The following is an 18,645-nucleotide window of genomic DNA, read 5'->3' on the forward strand; positions in this document are numbered from 1 at the left end:
TACATTGCTTGGCAAAATCTTGCAGTTACAGTAGACTACATGGCTCTCTTATACATGGAAGACAAGCAACATTGGGGACTTGCTTGTGTAGACCAGCAGACACAGACCACTTGGTATGACGATGGTATGAAAATTGCCCCAGCGAAAATATGGGACCCAATGTAGTATATACCCAAGGTATAGTCTATTAAATCACTGTGTAACCATTTCACTTTGTAACCTCTTGGGTAGCATACATTGTATACCTGAGGTATACAATCCATTACTCACTCTGTCACCATTTCACTTTGTAACCTCTTGGGTAGCACATACCTGAGGTATACAATCCATAACTCACTGTGTCACCATTTCGATCTCTTTGTAACCTCTTGGGTGTACCTGAGGTATACAATCCATAACTCAATCGGTCACCATTTCACTTTCTGACCTCTTGGGTACCATATACCTGAGGTACACAATCCATAACTCACTGTGTCACCATTTCACTTTCTAAGCTCTTGGGTAGCATATACCTGAGGTATACAATCTATTAACTCACTGTGTCACCATTTCACTTTGTAACCTCTTGGGTAGCATATACAGTACCAGAGGTATAGAGCGTTTTCACTCACTGGATTACTGAAACAAAATGAAGTATTTGCATTAAAATAGAGTTTAATTCCCGGAGGAATAGTTTGGTACACCATCATGGCTGCCATTCCTTTGTTTTGGAACACCAACATGGCCGCCGTGACGTCATGTGAAAACGCTCAATACAATCCATAACTCACTGTCACCATTTCACTTTGTAATCTCTTGGGTAGCATATACACCTGTACCTGAGGTATACAATCCATAACTCACTGTGTCACCATTTCACTTTGTAACCTCTTGGATAGCATACACTGTAGCTGAGGTATACATCTACAATTCATTGTGTCATAATTACGAAAAATTAATTTTGATGCACCTGAGAGTCAAGAAGGTACTGCGTGTTTAGGATCAGAGACCTGCAGTGAAGATTATCTCAGGCACTTACAACATGGTGAGCCAAATGGAGCTGGTAAAGATGAATGGCATTCAAAGAGATGTGTTATCATGGGCTGCTCATTTTATATCAGCAGTAATACTTCTGGACCCCAAAACTGCTCAACTATGCCATTGGATATTGCAGGGCCCAATGATTCCTTTAGAAGCCACCAAATTACTTAAAGCAATAACTAACATTATAGTTTTTATGTTGTAAGTTGTCCTGAATTACCAGGGGCTGAAGTTGAAAAAGACCTCTAAGAAGAAAGAACAAAGCGCTACAGTCCCAAAGGACGTCTATTGTTACCGCTATTGTTTTCTTGAAACTGGTGCCCAGCTTGAATTCCGTTGGCATTTTCCTCAGGACCCAAGCTTTTATGATAACCGCTGATTATTGGTCATGCAAGCGAAGAAATGACACAGAACAGGCAACCCAAGCTCAAGGTTTTTTTTCGATAAAAAAGGGATTTTTATGTTTCCCATATTTCTTACACTGGATGCAAGTACAACGAAGGAACAACTGATCACCTGAAAAGTCTGACAAAAATCAAATTTAATTCAAGAACACTAAATAATTACTGAAAATGTCATTGTCATGCAGTTTATTACTACATTGTATCTATACTGACGTTCATTCAATTGGAGCATTTGGTGTTTCATATCATACCATTATAAGTTTATTTTCTGGCAACAAAAGATCAGTTAAAGAAAGTCACGGTAATGTTTGTACATGTACATTATGAATAAAACAAATTTTCCGAACAAAATAGCTTTCAATGTCTACTCTATAGAAATTATTTACCGAGAGACAAACACTCGACATTCACTTGACAACTTTTATTGTTTAAATTGCATATCCTATATATTGCACGTTTTATTGTCTTTTCATCAGAGGAGAAAGAGGGAAGGAAAATTAGACGTCCTGCAAGTGCCCTTTTTTATAAGCTCTTCACTAGACCTAAAAGTTACTATGCCAAATCCTCATGAATGAGTTAATTTACGAGTGCAGTGTGCCCTATAAATAATCTCCGTCACAAATGTCCAACATTTTGCTTGCGAATAGACATCGGGCCACCATATAAGTTGAAACTCTCTTGTACGAGACCACTCACCCTCTTCGCATTTAAGAAGACTTCTTGATTCGATCAGTGCTTGTCGTTCCCCAATGACTGCCAGCACGTTGCCCAACTAAAGCCAGTAAACATGGAAGCTCGTATCTCCTCATTGTGACGAAAATAGGCCCTCTCTTTTAGTGATTACTGCTGTTAAATTAAACAAATCCGCAAGCCTGGCAATGTCGTATGAATTGTAATCGAGTGCAAAGGCATGTATGACATCTTATTTTAATGGAGGGTATGTTGCCGGCTGGCTTTTAAAAAGGGTAGGCAGCAACATTGCATTTACTTTTGTTGTGAAATGAGGAGTTAAACACTAACGTAGCCTGCCTGGCTGAAATGTGTGACATGATGATGAGAAAATAATATAAACAGACATGGGACGATTCACATGAAGAATTAATTAACTCTTTCGGGTTCTACTGTTACTATTTTTATTCCCGTGTCATCCTGCACTACGTGATCTCGTTCTTCATAATGACTTTAAGGAAAGGTTACGGTGTTATTATTATTGATGTGTGGTTTGGGATCATGTTGCTTTTTCACACCTTCATTCCCAGACTGTGAGAAAAAGTATTCTTGGAATTTAACCTTACGTTCAAAATTCTTTGATGGGCCGCGCAAAAATTTGGCCGGCTCTGGCTCCTCATGTTACAGAGAAGAAATGAAGTTTTCCTTTTCATGCTATTAATAATTTTGTTGTTTCCTTGAATAGGGTGTAATTGTTCGGCTTTGGGCCTTAAAAAGGGTATCAGTTTCCACTTTTTTAGTCCTTAAATAGGGTCAGAACCTTCGCAGCACACCCCTATCCAAAATTCCCTGTGAAGCAATAGACAAAAATGAAAAGATGCACGTGCAGAGCATGCAAAGCTATTGCTTTTACTCACTAAATATGCAAATTTGTGACATTCAAGTTGCTGTCGCCGTTGTCATTGCTAAAAGGGAGTTTAAGATTCCACGATGGCTACGGCGATGAAAATGGCACTTCAAAATATGAGTTTGAGCTATTCTAAGTATTTCATGATTATTCCATCTTGTTCATATTATACAATGTGGGCGAAGTGTCCTATAACTGGATTGGTAAGGACGGATTTGAAGTAAAGAGTGAGACTAACAGATTCACCCTAGTTTGTCCACGTTGTCGTCAACCTAAAATTTGGTCATTTCACGTTGTAGTTTTGGCTAGTACGGGAGAGAAATGTTCAAAAAAGTGTGCCGCACGTGCAGCACGAGAATTTTGGTTCTTTTAACCAATAATATTACTGCTTTTTGACGTTGCCGAAGCCGTAGCCTTCGTCGTTTATTAAGGCGCGTTTACACGACAGACGAAAAATGGCACGGGTCCGATAAAAAGTGGAACGGTTCCAATCATTTTCGTAAAGAAACAATGAACTTTTATCCGTTCTTTACTAAAATCAATGGAACCGTTCCACTTTTTATCGGACCCGTGCCATTTTTCCTCTGTCGTGTAAACGCGCCTTTAAACTCCTTTAAGCCTCTAATGATCGACGACATCGGGGACGACATCCAGTTGCTCTGGTCAAAGTAGTAAACGTAGGATGAATGTATGGAACGCGCTATGGCGAACATGTGAAGATTCAAACAAGCAGGCTGTGATGACACAAAATTTATCGACCAATTTGGAAAACCGTAACGCAAATTTCCCGTTTACTCGAGAAATGAACACGACCTTGACTTCTTGCGGAGACATTTCGATTGTGTCAGATCATTCATGAAATGAACGACGCTTCCTGATCATAAAAGAAGTTGTAAGTGGACGGCGATATGTCGTCCGCGTTAATTTCTGTCTTCACGAAAGAAAAAAGAGAGAATATTTCATGAAAAAACTCCAACTCACCGAGCCAATCCTGCTACTAGTGTATCCTGCCCATGCACTCCGAGAGACAAGTAACTAATTATAATTTAAATACACTATAATAGGGGATACATGAAGTATCTAGAGACTAGTTACTTTTATAACCGCTGACGCAAAAAATGGCTCAATTTCGTCCTTTAAGATGGCGGCCACGTCGCCTTCCGTACCACAGCTTTTCACGGAATTAGATCGGTTTGGGAAGGATGGGAATTTTCAAAAAGCGCATAAGATTGCCAATAAAAGTAAGTAAACCTAGACATATTACGTACGTAAGTCAAGTTTAATGATTCATCATCTGTGCCTTGTTCTGTTTGTAGTTTTACAGGAGAAACCAGACGACAAAGACGCATTTCATTGTAAGGTGGTCTCTCTGATTCACCAATCTTGCTTTCTTGAGGCTATAGATGTCATCAATTCTGCAACTAAGAAAGGGTAAGTTTCATCCTTGTGTTCTCCACCGTCAGCTGAAAGGGCTTTGAGTGATTCAGACCATGGATCGATAACAAAGTACATATCATTGTACAGACAGAAGGCAAGCTATTTGGCGACTGATTATTCCATCTTGTTTATATTATACAATATGGGCGAAGTGTCCTATAACTGGATTGGTACGGACGGATTTGAAGTAAAGAGTGAGACTGAAAGATTCACTGTGGTCTGAATCTGCTGAGACATTGAATTCGCTAATATATAGATTTAGCCAAGCCTGAAAGCGGAGCTCCCTGGTTATTTATTCTTACTGCCTGTAGGGTTAGGCCTAGGTCGCATTACCGTCTAATTTTTATTTTGGCTGGGTTAGGTTCAGTCAGTCACACAGGCAATCTCACAACCGGCAAATAAACATTTCCCGCGAACTAACCATGCGGCGGAACAGAACAGCCCTGTTGTTTTCACCTATTCAACAAGAACAAAATCAACTGCTTGCTGCTTTGCTTTTGCTGATGGAAAGATGGATAAATAGCTAGAACAGATTGCTTGCTGCTGCCTTGAGAGCACGAAATTGCCGTTTGCGGCAATTACGACGAGCGCCATATGCATGGTCACTTCCACGTCCCATTGAATCTTGGTTTGAAATGCACTATCACGATCTCACCATCCCAGAAGATTTTTTCGCAGCAGCTGCAAATGAATAGCGCAACCTTCAATACGGTTCTTGACATATTAGGTGCTAGAATTGTGCGACAAAACTCGTGATTTTCGATCTTCTTTGTCTCATGCTAAAGTACTTGCTATTGGACTACATCGTTTGGCTCATGGAAATTCCTATCTAACAATCGGCCCGACCTTCAATGTTGGTAAATCAACAATCAATGTTGGTAAATCAATGCAATACTGGTCAGCGGATACCTTGTTTTGACAGGTGTCAATTGTTCAAAAGATGGTTGTCCAATATCAAAGATGTATGCTGTAAACTAGCATGATACTGGTCACATTGGTATACATGGAGGAGTAGACGTACGGACGGTTGATGATGTCATGGTTATAAAACCAAAATTTCTTGCATCCATGGGTTACCATATTTTGTTAACTGTGGTGCTCTGCGCGCACGCCTTTGCTATACGCAGAGCTCCGCTAAAATACCCGGACACCATCTAGTTTTTTGTTATAGATTGGTAGTCTTCAGATATAAAAGCTTATATTGTGAAAGCGAGTTCTAAATTATGAAAGAAAACCACATTACTACAGTGCGACGTGCCTTAATGTGGCCACCTAACAAAGTTTTTTACAAATTGTCCGGCAATCAGTGTGTGTGAATTTGATTGACAGTCACGCCTCCTTGCAAAATTCACACAGTTGTCATTTGAATACCGTTGCATGGGTTGTTGAGTTGATGTATAATTTACAAGTAATTGTCAAATGTGAAATTATTTTGTTGGGTGGCCACGGTAAGGTGCGTTGCACTGTAAGTGAACCTCCATACTATAGATGAAAATAACCTGTATCTCCTCTATTTCTAGATAATAAATTAGCCCCCATTAAAATACCTAAGTGACTGACAAACAGAACGCAAAGGCAGTGCTCTCCAATAAACAGGGAAGCAGGGGTGGTGCTTTGGTTGAGTACGTTGGTTCTCTACTCTGCTTCAATGGGTTTTTCTCCGGGTATTCTTTTTTCCCCTCTCCACAAAAACCAAAATATACCACAAGACAAGGAGTTATCAACATAAAACAATACCTGTAAGTTACCCTGAGAAAATATTGGTACCTGTAGTTTTGCATTGCCAGTTTTTTTTGTTTTCTGCTTGAACTTTTTTTTTTCAAAATGCATTGCAAAATTTTGGTGTGTATTATACATGGGCGCATAATATTATACATCTAAAATGTCTCTTAATGCAACAGAGGTGTTTAAATTCACATCTTCACAGGAACAAGAATTGCATAGTCGGTTTGTGTGTGGCCTTGTTGCAATAGGTCCTGAGTTCGATTCCTGGATCTTGCATCCTTATCTCGACTTCTTTCCTTTCAGTGTAGCTTAAGTAGCTTTAAATACCCTTAAAACGGAGGACTGATGGAGAGTGGGTGGGGGGGGGGGGGGGGGAATAAAATGAGTGCACTGTCAACCCTCGGGTTTGTTAGTTGAATTACATGTACTGTTATGAGTTATCAACCTTGAGGACATTCACGCCCAAAAAGGTCCCACATGCAGATTTTTTTAAAACTTGCCATGCAGAAAGGTAATGATCTACTTTTGCCAAAAAGGCAAAAAAAGTGGGGGGTCACCGTGCTCGTTTTCGAGATCATGAGGTGCACTTTTAGAAGATTGCGTTCTTTTAAGACGATCTTAGCTTACAACTGTCAGCAATAAAAAAGATACATGAGTGAAATTTGGATCAGGTAAACGTACCCAATTCAACATAACTAATATAACTAAACCAACTTGTGCAGCTGGTGTCTTTTTCTGAGGTGAAATAGACCTTGGAAAACGATACATATTAGTCTAAGAAAGAAAACTTTGGTCGCACGCGAGCATAAAAGGCGAAATATTTGTAACTTCTCGCGTACAGATTTTTTTTTTGTTTTTTGTTAAAATGGACAAAACCAGGAAAGGAAGTGATCTACGGAAAGAAAAATTGGGATCACCGAGCATTCAAGACATTTACCAACTGACTGTTACACCATTGCATGACATTTCCAAGAAAACCTGGGGCCACAGCTATCCCATGATGCCACATGCTTTCATGTTCCATTCTTGTGGAAAATGTTTGCGCCTTTAGCATCGTGTTTACCTTCGTGGTCTGCGATGCAGGACGTGTGCTGAACAAGTAGCCTGAACAGGCACCTTGCTTGATTCATCCTCACTTTCTTGTAAATTTGATCTCAGCTGGAATCAATAATTTATTTATTTGTGTGGTCTTGAAAAAGTGACTTGGGCTACTAACTTTTAATGTTGGAAGCCTGAAGGGCTCCAGAAAAATTTTCTTGGGCAGCATCCTTGGTATGACTAAGACACCAAGTCACTGAGTCAAGATGTATGAGGTTAACCCATTGACTCCTGGGGGTTCCACATTGACGATTAAAATCATTTGGCGTTAGACAGAGTAAAATACTAAGTATAGCCAGTTTGGGGGTGAATGAGTTAATGGGCCAGTAAAGTTCACTTATACTACATGTATTTCGAACTTGGGTTATTCATTTGAAGTCTTTTCACTATTAGCTAATAATTTTGGAATTCCATGCTTACATGTGTATTTCACTTCTAAATACACTGTAACAAGGTTAAACTGCAAAGCTACTTTTATGTGACTCGTCACTAAAATGAAAAGTACTGATTTTCTCGTTTTCTCCACAGTATAGACATTGAACTTCAGTTTGAGAAAGCTTACAGCCTTTATCGCCTTAATAAAATTCAGCAGGCTCTTGATACACTAAATGCAATTGAGGAACCTAAACAGTGCGAAAAGGAACTGAAGGCTCAAGTGGTAAGGCATACAGTACATTGTGTACTTTATGTAGATAAATTATCTTGAAAGAAAGTCCTTATCATTACAATGTACATGTACATGTGTGAAGCTAAAAGGGAAAGATCAGTATGAAATAGAATTTAAAAACCTTGCTACATGTACATGTACTCACAGTGTTCTTTGTTTGGGGCTGCTTAGTACACAAAAACTGCAGTGTACTGTAGTTGCCAATGCCTTCACTTCATGACCTTATTTTTTTCTATGAACTTGCATGTATGAGAGGACAGGTAAACTAGGTCTTTTACATGTACATGTATATCTTAAATCAGTCCCTTAATGAGTATAAACAGTTTCCAAAACAAATGAATGAAGGGGGTAGTTTCTAAAGAAACTGTGGTGCTGCGTCGGTGGGGAAGTAGTGCAAAACTTGTCTTTTCATTGTTAACACTAACAAGATATCGGGACCTAAGCAATCTGTTAAGATCACCGATTGTTTCACATGTGCCTCTGCAAATTTCATTTATTGCATAACCTGTACGCTATGCAATAAATTATACATTGGCGAGACAGGTACATGACTAGGTGACCGATTCCGCAAACACCTTTGTGAATGACAAAGATGCATCTAAGCCAGTCGCTCGTCATTTTAATCTCCCTAACCACTCCAAAAAACACATGGCTATCTGCGGCCTTTCCCTAGATCTAGGTATGACAGAAAGCCGCAAGAATCTGGAACAAAAATTAATCTTCCAAATCGGCACCCTTAATCCTCACGGTATTTACGAACGCTTTTCATTTAACTAATATATTCCTATTTTTCACGTTGCCATGTTACCACCAATAGCGTAGCTCCTACTCTACTATAAAAACTACACATAACCCATAATTCCTTGATTCGCTCTGACGAAGGGCTAACGCTCGAAACATCAGCTTTTAGAATCTCCTTACGGTGGCCAATTTACATTATCAACTTCGTTGATAAAACCAAATTTTTGTATACTACATGTAGTTTCCAAAACAGTCTGTCTTGTTCTGAATCAATTTCATTCTGTTGCATAACACCTACACTGTACTGTAAAGGCAGTCATGCATCAAGTCAAGTATTTCCAAATTTGTACTCAGGGTACAGTGAGTGGCCTTGATCAAAAACAAAAATTAATGGGTGTGGAAGAGTGGGCTTGAGTTACTCACAATAATTGCAGCAACAAAAATATTTTTACTCTCTCTGATGTACATGTATGTATATATTGTTATTATTAGTTGTATCGACTTGAAGACTACAGAGCATGTTTGAAGTTGTACAAAGATTTGATCAAGAATTCTCAGGTAATCACTGTTAGGTAATACAGCTGTACATGTAACATTGCTCTTGTGTTAACAATACAAAAAGAGCTTTAAATCTCCGAGATACGACACTGGATGCTTCCTTACGTAGCTCCTTCCTTGACTCCCATCTTTGTCTCTTGGTTTAATTCTTTGAATTGATTTTCTTGAGGTTCTTGGCGTTCGAAAATCCCACTTCTTGACACCATGTACTTGTAATGTTTGTTCAGACCTGGATGGCTCGGCTTGAATTACAACACTATAACTCGTGGAGAACACACGCCATGTTGATTTTCCAACGCACTTTTATGTGGATGGGCAACCCAATATTACATTACACAGACCATGCAGTACCACTCAGAGCTAAGCGGACGACCAAACGCGTTTCAAACTAGTCTTCAACTAGTTTGCGTTTGACTTTGAGCAACGCGTTTGCGTTTTAAAAACACAATGCAAAGGTGTGAAAATGAATGACAAAAGCCAAACGCGTTGAAAAGAAACTAGTTTGCAAACGCGTTGGTTTTATTTTCAATGCATTGATTCTTCATTCTCAATGCGGTGTCAACGTGTTTGATGGTTTGGTTTGCTTATCTTTGAGCGGTACTGTATTTGGCGGTAGGTTAATTTTTAACCAAACTAGGTCATTTGTTTTCAACCTGCACGTAGTGGTAGATCAAGACAATAGTTGTTTCAACGTACAATAATTATTAGATGTAGCTCAATTTGGGGCAGGAACAAAACACAGGTCACAGGTCATTGTTTTATTGGTAAATATACTTACGTGCACAACTGTGCATCGATTTATAAATTAGTATCAACATGTCATGGATTCTTCCGTTATATAAAGATGTATGATTCATTTGTTCAAGTAGCTGATCATAAGCACTATTAAAATCATTTTTAAAAGAAATAACAGGCTCTCTCATTAAGTTTTTCTGGTTTTTCACTCCCAGGAGTCAATTAATGCATGCTTACTGTATCTACACTGTATACATGTATGTATCATGCTCAAAGTTAATAAGATATGAATAGACTGTATTCATAAATGGCGGTCTAGAAATTATTCTTTTGTCTTTGTGCTAATCATCCTAACTAGCCTCACTTTGGAACAAAAATTGTTTGGAATTTTGCTCGTGTTTATGAGGCTAGTTAGGATGATTAGCATAAAGACAGAGGAATAATTTTTTAGCTGCCATTTATGAATATGGTCTATAGTGGATTAAATTTTGGCGTTAATGTTGTTCCCTCAAATAGCATCTGACTAACCAAATGAACAAGAATATTGTGTGAAGAGATCAAATAAATTATATCATATGCTCTTTGTAGGATGAATATGGAGATGAAAGAGAAACTAATCTGGCTGCTGTCATTGCTGCTGCTGCACAGTGGAGAGGAATGAGAATGGTAAAGCATCAAGAATCAATACAACAAGGGTTCTCTTCCACAATTTTTTACTTACCGATTATCATGACTGTGGTTACACACTTAACTTGTTCAGTAATCCATGTAAGGTGTACTCTATGTTAAGGTAATTAATTAGCTCAAAGAGATATGTTTACTGTCCTTCTACACATTCCAGCAATCAGCAAACTCTCCTTTGCTCACATGGCCACACACGGTACACCATTAACTTTTTTGAAATACAAGGTATCACTGCCACACTGGCCAGCAATTTAATTGAACCACAAATATGTACAGGTAGTTCTAAGAGTTTTAAGGCTCAATGTACAAAATCACTGCATATACACATACAGCACTGTACATGTAACTGGTTCCTTGCATGTAGGTACAGTAAGTTATTTTGCTGTACACTGTCATGTTTCACCCAGTTTCCAGTTGCTAAAAGCACATTCCCACTATGCACTGGATAAATCGCTGTCAATTGAGTAATTCAATAATAATGGTCTTGCTAGATATCAAAACCTTTATTACAATGTAGGTGCATAGTGTTGTATTGTGACATTTATAACATTCCATTAATTTGGTGTTTTGTCTTCATCAGGATGACCTTGGCTTACGAGAGGATACTTACGAACTGTGTTACAACTCAGCCTGTCTTTTATTAGGTGAAAATGACATTGAAGCAGCTGAGTCCAAGTTAAAGAAAGCAGAAGGTATTGAAAAGGATATTTCTTGTACCTCATTGATATCATACTCATTTTTATCTCCCTTTTAACATTTTTCCGGTTTGTCTACATGTATATGTAGTTTACTCATCTTAAGACATGGGTACATGTAAATCTTGAGTGAATGTTTTTGAAACAAAAAGCTGGTCATTAGAGAAAATGTGAGCTAAATTTGAGGGTTTAACCAGCCATCCTTTCCTGTGTGGCACATAGACTGGCATTTTTTTATATGGCAAAAAGCATAATTTCTAATATTACAATGTAGTATACACTGTACATTAGAGAGCCAAGACTGCTTTAAAAAATTTTTGGCCACTTTCTTTTATATTTTTAATCTCTTTTTGCCAAACTCGCATTTTGTCTGGCTTAAGGGCTCACTGACATATTTTTTGGGTGCGTTGCTAAGGATGTATTGGTTAAGTAATTTGAGAGAATTTGGCATTATTTTGGTCAGTTTCCAACTTTTGTAAGCCAATGACCCTAAATATGACGTCATCATACCACGCCCATGGTCACATGACCAATAAAAGAAAACTCTAAATTTGTCTCCGTGCTATGCAATTTGGGTATTTAATCGATGGTTTGATAATTTGTATTCGTTTTTGCATCCAGCCAAGCATGGTTTTCTTTTTATTTTTGAAAAATGTTCTTTTTAAAGACATAAACAATACTGAAATACCCATAACTTTTTCAAAAAAGATGATTTTAAAAAATCAGTACTTAGCTATATTCTATATTTGGGGGTGAAACGTGCCATGTAAAAATTAATTCAATTTAAAACTGCCGGAAATTTAGCTTTTTTCTCAAACCGGAAGTCATTTTGTTTGCGCATGTGCAGTTGATCTGAGAACGAGTGCGAGGAAGGGCGAGGAAAAACCTTCGATGGAAACAACAGTTTGTGCGGTGACTTTTGCTTGTGAGTGGGTTTACTTGTCAGCTCATGATATGATGACGTCAGTTACCTGAAGTAACATTTCACTTCCTTAGCAATGCGCGAAAAATCTGTCTGTGGGCCCTTAAGCCTGGACTATGCATTCACTAACATGAAAAGAAAGGAAATGGCCAATATCACACAAAAAATAAGTGCTCCCAGATCAAAGATTAACCCTTTGGCATCCAAACCGGCCTAAACTGGCCAGACTATTTTACTTGTCAATGGGGAACCCTGGGAGTCAATGGGTTAATCACTCACTTAATATCCCCATTAAGAGCTGATGTTCTTATCATAATATCTTGAAGTCCTGAAAGCTAAGCATAATGACATCAATACACTGTAATCATGTTTTGACAAGAAGTTGATTGGTTAAATTTTGGTTATTAATTTTTTTTCAGAGTTGTGTGAAAAAAGCCTTCAAGATGATCCGGTAAGTCATCTCATCTCACTTCATGTTATAAGTGAAATAAATGGTTGTCATTCTCATCATGGCCAGATTTCAGGATTTCAAGAAACTTTAACATTTTTTTAATCTTTCAATAGAATTAGTATCCGTGAAAAAAATTAATAGCTTTTTGCTATTTGACCTTAATTTGACCTTGATGTTGTTAGCCCATTCATCCCAGAAGTGGCCTCCATTGACAAGTAAAATTATGTGGCATTAGGCAACATTAAATATACAGTCGTATACAGATTTTAGCCAAGCCTAAATGCGGAGCTCCCATTTCTTACCCCAGAATAGTGTAGATAGAAACAAAATTATGCTTCTGCATTAAGTGTACAAAAAAGAAGATTGCAATAAAACATTTAGTAAAAACATATTAAAAGTTTGTTTATGATGTTCTATCATAGTCAAAGAGTGAAAGATAAAAAATGTTTTAATACCTCGCAATACCGGTGTGACACTCTAACCAACTGAGCTATGGAACACTGACATTGGGAGCTGGTCATTTGCGGGTACCAATGTTCCTGTGAGGAATGAATCAACAAAGAAATGTTATATGAAATGGATCATATATGAACTGCGGACCGGTATGAAATCAAGTGAAGCTATGATCCTCGTAGTTATGAACGCAATTTTTGCAATTGTGTAAATTTTCCTTGGCACTTTTTTAGACTGCGAAATTGGCTTTCTTTGAGGAGGCTTGTATCCCCATACTTGTAGGCTGTCCAAAAGATATCTGTGTGATTCAGAGTATGTCGGCGTTACAGCTCGACACCTTCGTTAACGTATTGTTGAACATAAAAACTCTGCGATCGGCAAACACTTTTTGACAGCCCATGGGGATACAAGCCTCCTCCAAAAAAGCCAATTTCGCATTCTAAAAAAGTGCCAAGGAAAATTTGACTGTCTTGCCTATACGAGATGCTTTTCATCAAGGAGCGCAATGCTAGTCTTAATGCGCAGACTGATTCCATGCTCGCAAAACTCTTTGTTTAAAAGAACATTCCATCACCTATTGTCTTTTTGTATTTAAACATTTTTTATCTTTCATTCTTTGACTTGATAATGACGTTAGCCAAACATCAAAACGTCGTCAACAACTTTTAATATGCTTTTATGAAATGTTGTATCACAATTTTATCTGCATAAAATACAAAATTAATTGTCATTAGTGTGTACAGTTTACAGGCATCAAACACCTGAGCTCACAGCAGTAAATAAACAGGCCTTGCAAAGAATAACCAAACATTTTAATCAACAACAAAAACTGAAATTACATGCACAGTAATCTCTTTCACAACATTTTTTGTTTGACTGATAATCTTTACACTCTCTCTCTTCAGTTTAGAACAACAGGGAAAATCTTACTAATTACAAAGTCAAGCTAAAGAGTAATAAATTTGCTTACTCAACTCAGTTTCACAGGCAAACAAAGCAGCTCAGGACTGGACATCCATTTGACACAAAAAGCCTATAAATGTGATTGTTGAAATATGCCAGAATCTCTGTCAACACGGAATTGCAAACGTTTCAGGCCTTCTTAGTTTTTTTAATGAGTTTTGCAAAGTGAGACATGCATTAAGACTGAAAACATTTTCCTGAAAATGTGCCTCTCTCTCTCTGTTTCTCTCATCTTTACAGTGTTCTTCATTGAAATTTTCTATTTTTTGAGGCTTTCTTCACTTTAAATTTCTCAAATTCCGTCTCCTCTTTCATGCTCTTTGCTGCTCTTCAATCTTTATCCCATTGCTCTTCACTAATATGATTTCATGCCAGAAAAACGTGGGTTGCCAAATGCAATGCTGCCACGCGATTTCCCGCCATGGAAAATTGCTCAAACACTCCAATCCCCAGAGGCTGTCCTGCCTCCCCACCTCCACTCCGACAGTCTGTGCGTGTGGGCGGGCCGGCGTACACTGACGTCATAAAAAAAAAATTCTCACATAGATAGATTACCCAAAAAATCTTACCATGGGTGCTCCACTGGCGGGCTTTGTTCGCCTGAACTCCACTATAATTCTCATTCTCGGGACTGAAAGTGTTAATATTTCACAGGATTAGGGCTAATTTAGCTTAAAACAATTTGGCTGAGGAGGATAAACTTGAAAAACCCCTATCCCTAATGAAGTGTACAATGTAATCATTGATTCCACATTATAGGGGCTTATCTACTTTCAACTTTAATTGGGTGGGTGGTGGGGGGAGCACAGTAAGTGGGGTTATAACTTTCTTCCTGAGTGAAATATGCAATGCAATGTACTTAAAATGGGATGTCAGTTGAATAACCAATCCCTCAGAAGCCTAACCACAAGGTCAGACTCTTGTTGGGGAACTTGGCCATTTAGATTTCTGAACTTTGATTTCTTATTAAAAGTGACTATTAGTATGGAACCCGTACACCGACCTATTCATACAGGAGTAGTCTTAGAATAATTATGACAGGTTCAATAACACTCCAAAAGTCTTCAGTTCAGCTACCAAACAACCCAGGGTTGGAAAAAAAACCCGTCCGGCCATCCGGGACATGTAGATTTCCCCTGCAGACAAGTAACTTTGTCCCCTTGCTTGCCCCACAGGCAAGAGCCCAGGCAAGCCGTTTGCTGACTAAATTTTTGATAATGATTTTGAGAAGAAAGAGTAAATTTTAGGCTCAAGGGTAATCAAGTGTTTAGATGAAGCTTGATGAAAATTACAATTTATAGCATTGTTTTGTTGATTTTGTGACGTGCCCTCACGGCTCAGAAGTGGTTGCCTAGTGTGTGATCAAAATGTACCCTGATAAAATTTCTTTCCAGGATTAAAAAATAGCCGCATTGCACATGACAATGCTCTGTTAATTTCTTAAAATTGTAGCAATTTTCTGCAAGCATTTTCCAGTTTCTCTGTACAAAAATTAACTCAAAAACAGAGTTAACTGAATAGAGTGTAATGTGAAGTGCTAGATTTCAATCCCATATGAACCATGTGAGCATTAGCCCTACTGATGGAAATGGGCCCACACAAGGACAGAGAAAAACTCTGACCAGGGTGGGAATTGAACCCACGACCTTCGGGTTAGATCTCCGCCGCTCTACCGACTGAGCTACAAGGTAGCTATCAAAGCTGTCGAAATTGTATGCGAGAGACGTGCAACATTAGGGGACCATATAAAGGCCTATGAAAACAGTCAGTTAAAAAAGCTCATTGACATTGTATTGGGAAAGCAGATAAAATCATGTATCTGACAATGTACGGTACACACTACTTCAATATGATCATAACAGTGTTCGTCCATGTTAATTATTACAAACCGTACAGCTTCATAAAAGTTGTGGAAGTATTACAAAAAATGAATATAATGGCATAAACATGAAATTGATCAGCACTAACGGGACTACAATCAAGATGGGTTTATTACATAAACACACACCTGTAGACAAAACTGTATGACTTCCATTTTTTGGTTTATGAATTATTAATGAGCGTGACAACTTGGGCAAACAGGGAAGTGCCCTGGGCCAGCAAACATTGAGAGTTACTTGCCCAATAGCCAAGGTAGAATTCAAATATTTTTTTGAGCCCCGACAACGGCATTGGTGCCTGTTTAATTTCACGAAATACCTCCTTCGTTTCCATGTCACTGGCCATCTGACGTGCTTTGTGTTTCTGACATTAAGTCCAAGTACACATTTCAAATAGCACTGAAAAACAGTATTTACAGTGTAAGTCTAAGCACCCATTTTAAAACGGGAAGCTTTCAATAACTGTGTGGCTATGTCGTTCAAGGTTAGGGTTAGAACCTGTAATAATCATTTTAAGAAGACTCCCGTATGAATAGCAAAAATACAGGTCCCATACTAATAGCCACTGTCAATCTTACTTTTGCTCATGAATTGCAAGTAGGCATTTTGATTCTAATTTACCAGAGTTGCTTGTAAATGCTAACAGTATCTTTGTACATGTACATTGTAAGAACAGGTTAGATTGTGTAAATTCTGGAACATTAATCCAACCTGTAGTTAATCTTTGGTTTTCGTTACCCTGTATGCATCAGGATATAGGAGAGGATGAGATGGAAGCTGAGATGGGAGTTGTCAGGTACATGTTTTTTTATTTTTATAACAACAACAAGCATTAATTTATTTTGCCACAAAAATACAAGAAAGACAACAATAGAGTGAACAACTTAATTGGATAAAAAATACTACTCAGAATAGTAAGAACTGAACGAGCTGAGTAGTAAAAGATTTAAGTGCTTTATTCAGGTTGTGGTTCTAATAAAGTAAAAAAGTAAAATAGCCACCCAAACAGAGGCTCCCATGTCCCCGTATTAATATACAGTAATAGGTTGATTTTGATGCTAGCCTAGTATTATAATAATATTGTGTTAAGATGATACATTGTATAATTATGTCAAAAGACCCGAGGCTGTCCTTTTTCGCATACACCTGTACATGTATCAACCTCTTTTGTCATGACCAAGATTTTGTTCATCCACTCACTTAACTGTTACCTGATAGTTTTTTTTGTAAAATAAGAGTTTGTGTTTGGACTATGGACAAGGGATAAAACACTGACTGGTTATAAATCCTGGGTTAAACATATCGGTTAGCAGTTCGTGTACATGTACATGTAGCAGTTAGAGCAGCCTGGAGTAGTGCCGATTTGTTTAAAGTGACATAAACAATGACAGCCCAGGGAACACAAGCTTTGGAGAGCTTATTATTTAAATTAAGTGACAATGAAGATTGATGATAATTACATGTATTTCAAAAGCATCTTTCAAGTTATATTTTCGCAAGGAGTATCAACAAGTGGACATTTTTCCTTGACCACAACAACAACAACAACAACATTTTATTCACACATGCAAACAGATAACTGTATCAATGTAAAAGAATAAATGGACAAATATAAGAGAAAAAAGAATTCACACAATCTGCAGTTAGCAAATCAACATTTACCGGTAAGATGTCTTTATGTGCAGGAATTCGTAGTCATACAAATAGCCTCTTACCAGTAATTAATTATTTTACGTTCTTCATAATCATCTTTCCAACAGGACACAGCTTGCCTATGCTTACCAGTTACAAGGAAAGAATGATGATGCTCAAAAGCTTTATAATCAAGTTCTTAAATCCAAGTAAAAATTTCATTTATTACTGGTACATGTAGTTTTCAGTTTGCTCCCAAAATTATCTGTTTAAATACTAGTGTTTGTCAACTGGAGAACTCCCAGTGAGTGGAGGTTCAGTGCTGTAGTGATTGGTATGCTAGACTCCCACCCCCAGGGTCACTGGTGTGAGGCTTACATGTAGCTCTGGCATTGTTTTGTTTCTGTAGAGAAGGAACTCTTTGCCATAGTGTCTCTCTTTGCCCAGGTGTATTAATGACTACTGACAACATACATTCTATATTGTACACTGTACTGCTTGGGGTAACCCTTCAGTACACTAGCATACTGTCCACAGTGTGTACTTGTACACTGTAGGAATACTAGTGGACACTTCAGAAACTGCGACAATCACTGGTGGTTTGAACCCCCAGTGACCCTTGTGCAACTTCCCCCTTCAATGAAACTTGAAAGGACACCAAAATTTGGCCTCAAGTCTAATGATTTAATCATCATTTTTTATGGAGTTTTTTCAAGCCTTAGCTTGTACTGTGAATGTGCTTTTGTCAATAAAACTCTTTCAATCTCTGAGGTACAGTGTAATGGTCATTTAGCAGTTCAAAAAAATCTTATTTTGTACTTTTCTATTTGTCAGACCAAACGATCTTGCATTAGCTGCTGTTGCTTCCAACAATATTATCACACTTAACAAGGTAAAATTATACTTATTTGCAGAGATTCCATAAGTTGGAATGAACAGAGAGTATCATTCTGTTTTCAGTTAATAATTTCTGTCCAGTGCATGGCTGTATAATGTAACGTAAT

General features: G+C 38.0%; 1 protein-coding gene and 1 long non-coding RNA gene across 3 annotated transcripts in view; one reads left to right on the plus strand and one right to left on the minus strand.

Moving 5' to 3' along the window:
- Window positions 1-4,024, minus strand: part of LOC138007306 (uncharacterized) — a 30,991-nt gene extending 26,967 nt beyond the window's left edge. For both annotated transcript variants that reach the window (XR_011124023.1, XR_011124022.1), the window contains exons 1-2: window positions 3,982-4,024; window positions 2,121-2,270 (exon numbers count right to left, since the gene is read on the minus strand). This is a non-coding gene — a long non-coding RNA (uncharacterized lncRNA). The remainder of the gene's footprint in view (window positions 1-2,120; window positions 2,271-3,981) is intronic.
- An 86-nt stretch (window positions 4,025-4,110) lies between these two features.
- Window positions 4,111-18,645, plus strand: part of LOC138007307 (signal recognition particle subunit SRP72-like) — a 35,280-nt gene continuing 20,745 nt past the window's right edge. Inside the window, exons 1-10 of the mRNA XM_068854124.1 lie at window positions 4,111-4,241; window positions 4,317-4,431; window positions 7,789-7,918; window positions 9,161-9,226; window positions 10,550-10,627; window positions 11,226-11,337; window positions 12,682-12,713; window positions 16,762-16,805; window positions 17,770-17,850; window positions 18,476-18,533. Coding sequence (XP_068710225.1) covers window positions 4,142-4,241; window positions 4,317-4,431; window positions 7,789-7,918; window positions 9,161-9,226; window positions 10,550-10,627; window positions 11,226-11,337; window positions 12,682-12,713; window positions 16,762-16,805; window positions 17,770-17,850; window positions 18,476-18,533 — 816 coding nt within the window. The 5' untranslated portion in view covers window positions 4,111-4,141. The remainder of the gene's footprint in view (window positions 4,242-4,316; window positions 4,432-7,788; window positions 7,919-9,160; window positions 9,227-10,549; window positions 10,628-11,225; window positions 11,338-12,681; window positions 12,714-16,761; window positions 16,806-17,769; window positions 17,851-18,475; window positions 18,534-18,645) is intronic.

The sequence above is a fragment of the Montipora foliosa genome, chromosome 6, assembly GCF_036669935.1.
Source record: "Montipora foliosa isolate CH-2021 chromosome 6, ASM3666993v2, whole genome shotgun sequence".
Classification (NCBI taxonomy): domain Eukaryota; kingdom Metazoa; phylum Cnidaria; class Anthozoa; order Scleractinia; family Acroporidae; genus Montipora; species Montipora foliosa.